Raw genomic sequence first — 8209 nt, forward strand, 5'->3', positions numbered from 1 at the left:
CGGGCGCGGACCCGGGCGCGGACCCGGGCGCGAGCTGCCAGGCGCGGGCGCGAGAGCGCAGCAGGCGCGGCCTCAGATGGGGCATTGCAAAGCAGCGAGCGCCTCCACCGCGTCTTCCGCCAGGAGCTCGACGTGCTCATGTCCGTGCGGTCTTCCGCCAGGCCTTCGTCGACGCTCGCGCTCCTCCGCTGGCTGGAGGTCATCGATGCCGCCGCGGTCAAGGTGCTCGATGAAATTCCGCTCCGTTTGTGGGAGTCCAACGCTGATCGTGGGGAGGCAATGAGTGGAAGTGGTTTGGCCGGCCTAAGTTCTCGCGGGCAGGCCCCCAGGAGGCGAAAAAAATGCCTCCTGGGAGAGCAAACGGCTGGAGATGCCCTGAGTCGGCGCCATTGTAGGTCGGTGGCACTGTCTTACGCCACACGATTCAGATAAAGCAGCCCGGCCGGGCCAGCCATGTCAGAGCGGAGCAATCCCCTTTCTCCTACGCGGGACGTATGCGGCATTGCGTTGAGTACTGAGCACCGACTGACATGAACGCTGGATTTGTTCCAACACTATCCTATAGAAAATGAAGCTTTTGTATGCATGAAACACCACGATCCAACTAGTTCATCTAAACAAAACACCACGGTCTATGGCTGGGTCATGAATCACATCGCATCCACACCCATGCACCGGTGAAGAAGCAGAGCAAATTAGAAAGAAACTCAGTCGCAAAACCAAAATTGGGAAGAAACCAGGCGCCATTTCACTCGGAGAAGAGAAGAACAGACAGCCGGCGAGGAGAATGATGTGCGGGAACTCACCGGCGGTGGCGAATCAGACCGTTGGCTTGAGTGGGGGAGGAGCGGCCTGACGACAGCAGGAGATGATCGAGACAGGGACGGGCGGGGCCGCAGCGGGTGAGTGGCGCGTATATATAGTGGGGGGAAGCCGGCTGTGGTTTGGACGTTTGGTAGAAGCAGAAAGAAACTGGCGGGGCCGCCGCGGTGAAAACGTCGCGTTAGTTCGCGCGAGAGAGCGCCTCCTCCTCCTCGCGTAGGAAAGAAATGGGAACAGTGGTCGAGAGACGAAGAGCCGCAAAACCACTCGTTACGCCCGTTCAGTGGAGAGACGCGACCCCAACACGGACGGGTTCGGTAATGCTACTGCCGTCCAAATTTGACACCTGTCATTTCCGTGAGATGCAGAAGTTGTGATTAGAGCAACCCCAATAGCTCCCACCGCCCTTTACTTCTTCGATAGTTTAGAGAATCCTGTAAGAGAGGTCTTTTCCCCCCTCGGGTTTACAGGAAGACGGCACCATAACCACCATGAAACTTCCACGCACGGCCCGCCGGAACACCGCATCCCCACCTTGCGGAGCGCTGCCGCTGCCGCCGCCACCACCACGCCGCCACGCTGGGAGGAAGCCACGCCTTCACCGCCCGTGCAACTCCTCGCCAGCGGCCACCACACGCCCACGTCGCCTCCGGCCGGCAGCGGTCACCACTGACTGACAGGCCCTAGGAAAAGAATAAAAATGTAACGTTTTGTTTAATGAAGAGTAAAGGAAAAAATATTAGGGAAGAAGTTTACGGAAACTAATCAGACAACTTCTCCTAAAATTTACGGGAAGCCAAAAAAGTTGGTCTTAGGGGATTTTATTTAGGAAAACTGTTGGAGTTGCTCTTAGAAAAACACTTTCGTCTCGTAAAAGAACACTTTCTCTTTGTTCCTTCTCTTTTTGCAAATTGTATTCGTGTTCACAATTTTCACATTGCAATTGCAAACACACACACACTCCGTCCCTTTCTTGCTATCTTTCCCGGGAAACATGATGAACTGTACTCAATTTCAGATACTACACAGGCAAATAGTATGGAGAGTTTGTGCCAAATCCTGTAAACCTAGCCGCCTCACTATCAGAGACATTTTAAGTGCCAAATCTGTGGCCTATAATTATCGCGACATCAAACGTTTGCATGCAACATCGCTTGCAACATTCCCTTACTACCGTCCAATTCGACAAATGTGTCGCAACATTTTAAACGTGCCCACGCAATGAATATTTCTTCATGGGCCTCTTTGGTAGCTTGCACGCGGCTCATACATGTTCTAGGGGGGCAATATTTGGTTGTTTGCTTACCCGCACGCTTTGCATGGGCTTGCACGACAGGAAGCTCAAACCACCCCTCAGCTAGGCTCTGTGAACAATCAGGCTCCAGGGGAGTGTCTGAATCGGCCGTTTCCTCGGATGCGGACTCTTTGTAGTGCAATTTACACTGCGAGAGAGGATGCGGGCGAAGATTTTGCAGGTAACCAAAAATGATGTAGAACGTGACCCAAAGACTACGCTACTTTGAAACAAGGTTCACTGAGCCAGACTCCAGGTAAACGCGAAAAGTGTGCTAGCATTCAAACATGCCCCATATCTTACAAATCCGACTTGTTGCAGCAAAACGTTAAAAATGTGTTATAATGCCCGTTGCAAATTCTGTAAAAAAAACACCGATGACAAAAAACATCTGCAATATAAGAAAATCACCTTGAAGCATACATTCAAAATATTTGCAACATGTCACTCGTGGATACACAACAAACATCATACACTCTTGTAGCATGCTGGAACATGAAGCAATGGGGGAAATCTCGATTTGACTTACATCACATCACAAACAACCGAGGTAACATGGATAATTTTCATTTGGAACTCCAACACGAGCTCATCTACGATGGCAAAGCGCAACGAGCTCCCACCTAAGCGAAGGGGGGACAAGCCGCATGGAGATGTCGCAAGCCTGCGATGAGACCATCGCTGGTTCAGGATCAAGAAGAGACTCACGCTTCATGGAAGAAGAAAAGAAGAGTGAGTCGCGCGCGAGCGAATGGAACCACCAATCGTTCGGTGGGCTTATGGAAAGCTTTTCCAAGCAAGGGCTCATTCAATTTGCATGTTCTTTATAGGATTCTTACCCTCGTTTTTTTTTCCTATGCATGACATTTGTTTCATAGGATTGGAGGTACTAGATTTCTCAGAATTGTGTCCGTATTAGACTAGTTTCTAACGATTCTTGCCATTAGGTGAGGCCTCATGGAAATTTCCTAAGGACTGAAGTGGATAGGGCATCCTAATCCTTTACCTTTTCTATTTCTTTTATTTCGAAATCGTGTAAACGGAACCTAAGTATACAGCAGGATGCATGCGTGGTGCCCAATTTCCTGCTGATATCGACAGTAAGATGATGCCTAGGTGAACTATGAGTGGGCCATTTTATTTGTGCTGGAAATAAAATGTCGTATACATACATGTGAAACCCCAATAAATTGCTGGATCACCTACATATATAGCCATACAACCATACAGAGGAAGAGTACGCGCACGGGGCTCACTGCAACCGTAGTTCTTGTGGTTTTATATTCACAGCAAAGTTTCAGTTCCTGTATACCCCAATCTTCATGTTCTTGTTCGGGCTGAAAACACGTTATTCATGTCCAGCGAATCGAGACTGGACTCGCCGATTTGGCGCCTCTTCATGCCGCCACGATGGGGTAGGAGGCGCAGGTAGCAACAGCTGCATCATTTCCAGCAAGTCGAGTCAGTATCACGTCACGAGTTCGCTATGCCCTGAAGAGCAAAAGCAAGATGGAAGTGCACACGGAATGGTACTCACCACACATGTTCTTGCCCATTTCCATCTTGAAGTAACCATTTTCACCCCAGTCGGCGCCCCACGAGTTCTTGATGAGCCAATACGGGACGCCGTTCTCCACACCGTACCCGACCGCCAAGACGGCGTGGTTCACGTCCTAGCAATTTGAGCACAACTTGCATTTTCAGAACAAAGTAGTAGAAGAGTGTAGTGATACAAGAGATAGGAAGCACATTAACTGAAGACTGAAAATAAATAGCTCATAATAAAATCATCTTTGGATGGCCTATGGTTTAGTAGTACTCACATCAGGTGTAGTACCACAATGGTCGCTAGTGTAAACTCCGCTCTTGTACTGCCTGAAACCGTCGATCACCTCAAAGGCAACACTCACTGGGCGAACCAACCCGACGGCGTTTTTCAGTTCGTCCTCAGCATTCTTACCAGCAACAAAAAGATCAGCATGAATTAAAGCTTAGGTTACTTGATTATAAATTATTAACATCAACTGAAATTAGAGCGAGGTTCCTCTTCCTTACCAGTGTGATGTTAACTGAGTCCAAAACCTGAACTACGGCATTTTCAGCCTTGTAATGGCAGACGCCATTGACACCCTTGTAAGGGTAGGACTCCTCGGTGTCGATCCCTCCATTGTACTTGATGTACTCAAATGCCTGGGATGGAAGGCCTCCACTGCACCCGAAATTATTGAATCCACCGGCACAGTCAACCAGCTGTTGCTCAGAAAGAGAGATGTTCTTTCCAGTGGCCTGAGTATATGCTGCCTCAAGTGCACCAGTAGTGCTGCAAGAATAAGTATAGGAATTCAATTGGTTTGTTTGTTGAACAGCCCTTTTCTTCTTTCTTTTCCTTTTCAGGAAAGATTCTACTAAATGAGCTATCTTCTCAATTGATAATACATAAAACACTGCAAAGCTTGAAATATGCCAGGGAGCAATTTTTTTCACAATATAGAGCCTAAATAAGAATACTTCAGAATAATTAGTGTAATATCGATATCTGTCATTTTACTTGTAGCTAGGCTACTTCATTCAGGATTACTCAATAGATGCTAACAATAGTACTGTTGTATAGAAAATGAATAAAAAGTCACACGGTAAGTTTATTAAAATGCTTAAATCACACCCAATCCCACAAATTCAGATAACCTGTTAATCAACAAATTTAACTTCTTGTTACTTTTCAGTGAAAGTGAACTAATCAAATTAGTACTGCATTTTATCGTGATCACGAAGTGTTCATATGACTTGGGTAAGCAATCTTATTGAAGATTGTGTTCTATACTTGTCTGTATGCCAGTTGACCAAATTATTGATTCTTTTTGCGCGCGCGGTGGTGGTGTATAATTGGGCGCAGTTCACATCCTTTTGCTGCAATTAAAGTTCCTCCACTGGTGCATACGTTACTAGCTTCATTTGGCACTATAACTTGAGAGCATATGGAATTGCATTCTGGATTACCATATTTGAAAGATATATTACTTCTATTTAGATGTGGAATTAATGAACAGGAGGCAGGACAAGCCCCACAAGATAGCTACCGGTCACCAAACACCAAGTGAAAGAGATCTGAAATCAATAGTTTGGGAGTATATACACAATCATATCAGCTAGTCGGCTATTATTTATTTAGTAGTGTGTCACACGTGCAGTATTTTAATCCATTGTTGAACACTTCCAAATAATTGGTGATTGTGTCTGATGAAAAAGATCTCAAGTATACTCAACTACTGCACTTGAGAGCCAGCAATTTTTAACTTGGGCAACGGATCGATCTGTCGGTCCCCATCCTGGGCCATCAGATGGAGTAGTTTTTAATATTACTACTTTATTAGAAGGCGCATCCACGCATAGTATTACATTCAGGGCGATGATTGAATTAAAGTCTCTTTGGTCTGTGGCCCAGACAGTTAACTGGATCAGATCGACCATTTTACTTCCTGTCGGATATCATATAGTTTGAGTGTTAAGTTGAAAAACACCAGATTTGGGCACGCTTCAGTATTGGGCACATTGGTTATTGATGATAAAGATATATCACTGATATATACAACGGCACACGCGAAGAAAGTTAAAAAAAAAAAAAACAGCACTGCAGAAATTCAGTAGTTACCTGAACGTCCAGCAGGAGCCGCAATGGGACTGGTCTTTTACGGGGCTAACGATCCCATCCTCCCTCCAGTCTTTCTGCAGCAATGAAAACATCAGTTACTCCACACATTAATGGAGTCGATTGGTACGTACACCAACTCTGCTTGCTGGATCAAGCGACACAATACTTGCAAATTAAGCGTCAACGGCTACAACAGGATATAGTCTATGCTATACAGTCTTAGCACAACCATACTACTACTTATAAATGGAAAGAATATTGTGCCGCAATCCTTAAAAACTGGCGATCAGCAAGAAGGTTCATTGGCTGATTTGTGTACATAAAAGTAGTAGTAAGCTTTTAACTACATCATGTGCTGGGACCGTGGAAGAAACAGCTAACACGGCCTTCCTTGTCGGGGGGACATCAAAGTCCCGAGGACAATAATTAGCACATGTTGGCCCTGCTGAGTAAATACAGCGACCAGCAAATTCTGCAGCAATTCAGGCAAAGCAGAAAGCTCGACAGCTAGCTGGTTTGAAACGCAAATTAGTCAAGGTGGATTTTTTTTCTCCTGATTTTCAAACAGAGTATGATATCTGAAACTTTCTAAACCACGGGGCCCTGCTCGTCTCAGCAACCGTTACTGACGATACAATACAGGGCACGCAGCTACGCTAGCAACAGTTCATACAGGGTATGCCTTGATGGGATTTCTCATTTCTGTGACGAGTAAGTAAACAGTAAACGTGAAACTTACGGTCTCCGGGAGCGCGGCGGCGTCCCGCATCAGGTGGTTGCCGGCGAGCGTCGCCGAGCAGGTCTGCGCCGCGCCGAGCCGGGTCGCCTGGAACTCCTCCCAGCTCATGTCCGAGAAGCCTGCGGGACAGCAAAAGCGACGAGCGTTTTGAGGACCCGGCGGGGCCGGAAGGGGACGGTGGGGATCAGAGGATGGTCGGGATCGTACGGTTGATGCCGAGGCGGTAGGAGAGGCCCTTCCGGTTGGTGGAGCGCACCTCCTCGAGGCTCTCGGAGAAGATCCGGAACCGCCTCCGCACCTCCGCCGCGCTCTCGTAGCTCTTGCCGTACCTGCGAAAACGGATCGAATGAACCCACCGGGATGTCAGCTGTCATGGGGTGGGGGAAGGCGGCGGCCGAGCAGCCGAGCAGACGGAGAGTCGACGGGCGGGGGATTGGGGGTGCGTGGCACGGACCTGACGGCGAAGCGCGCGAAGCGGAGAGCGTGGCGGGTGCGGCCGAGCGCGGCGAGGACGGTGGACTCGAGCGTCGAGGCGGCGCGCTCGGTGACGGGCCGGATCGGGTTGGAGTCGGTGAAGGAGGAGGAGGCGACGGCCACGGCGGCCGTGGCCAGGACGGCGAGCGCCAGGGGGAGGATGCGGCCGTGGGCCATTTCGCCGGCGGATGGGTGGCAGTAGTTTACTGGGTTGGGCAGGAGGGGCAGGCCAGTAGGGAGCTCGCGTCCCGGTGCCGGGGGTTTTATATCGGGAAGCGTACCGGGGCACGCTTGACCACTTGTTTGAGACTCTCGAAATGCTGTACGCTGAGGATATTTGTGATCTGCAGTAAGTATAATCTACTCCTACTCTAGTGAGGATTATTCTTTGTCTGAATCTTCAAGGCCAAATATCCAGCGCCGCGGTAACACATGTGCATGTTTATTTTAATAGGACCAATATATTATAAAAAATTCACGGTAATACAAAATACTTAACATAATAAAAATTGCATCGAGACCTAGACCAGTTTGCCACTGCTCTTCTACTGGAGCCGATCTAACTTTGTCAATGATAGTCAAGAACTATTCATACACATGTTCCTAGGAACCAATGTCTTGGAGCTGGAGCTACTGTCGACGTTTTTTTTTGAAAAAGAAAGAAGGCTCCGGGCCGTCTTTATATTTCAAAACAGGCCGTAGCCTGAGGAACAATGTACACTTACATGAAGCTTGTGGGGTGCACTTTAGTGCAAAACCACAAGAAGAACCGTCAGAGTTGATATAAGAGAGGGGTTGGGGCATGCATGAGAAAAACAACAAGAGGCAAACTATGTGACTATGTTGCTACAAGATTACCCCAAAACATGAGGTCCTCCTTATCTTGTTGCTTCCTGGTCCTGCAGCACCAAAGACGGATCAAATCTGCAGCATAGTATCTTACGTAAGAGTCTGTGGGCCCGTGTTTTAGAAGAAAAAAACTATGTTCGGCCCAAATCCTCCTCCAGAGCTCCTCCTCTTTCCTCTCCCGCGACCTCGTCGCCCCCGCGGGCGGTCGTTCGCGTCCAGCCTCCTCCCCCGCGCAACTCCCCCTTCCCCTTCCTCCCTGCCGCCGTCGCCGACGCCCGCTGCGGGCCTGGCCCGGGCGACGCTGGTGGCGGCGGCCCCCTGCCTTTCCCCTCTCGGGTGTCCACCGGCGCGGGAAGGGGCGACCCCGGGTGGTGCTTCTAGG

General features: G+C 48.9%; 2 protein-coding genes across 2 annotated transcripts in view; both read right to left on the reverse strand.

Annotated features, from left to right (window-relative positions):
* LOC123111954 (protein GAMETE EXPRESSED 1) overlaps window positions 1-882 on the reverse strand; it is a 5038-nt gene extending 4156 nt beyond the window's left edge. Inside the window, exon 1 of the mRNA XM_044532836.1 lies at window positions 807-882. The gene's annotated coding sequence lies outside the window, so the exon portion shown is untranslated. The remainder of the gene's footprint in view (window positions 1-806) is intronic.
* Window positions 883-3229: 2347 nt separating this feature from the next.
* Window positions 3230-7072, reverse strand: LOC123111956 (thiol protease aleurain; the record flags this gene model as incomplete). Its single annotated transcript, XM_044532838.1, is given in 8 exon segments — window positions 3230-3554; window positions 3654-3789; window positions 3940-4071; window positions 4172-4436; window positions 5766-5839; window positions 6505-6623; window positions 6712-6833; window positions 6959-7072. Coding segments are annotated over 8 exon segments (1003 nt in total), but the record flags the coding sequence as incomplete, so codon positions are not given.
* Window positions 7073-8209: the final 1137 nt, after the last annotated feature.

The sequence above is a fragment of the Triticum aestivum genome, chromosome 5B (assembly GCF_018294505.1).
Source record: "Triticum aestivum cultivar Chinese Spring chromosome 5B, IWGSC CS RefSeq v2.1, whole genome shotgun sequence".
NCBI classification, from domain to species: Eukaryota; Viridiplantae; Streptophyta; class Magnoliopsida; order Poales; family Poaceae; genus Triticum; species Triticum aestivum.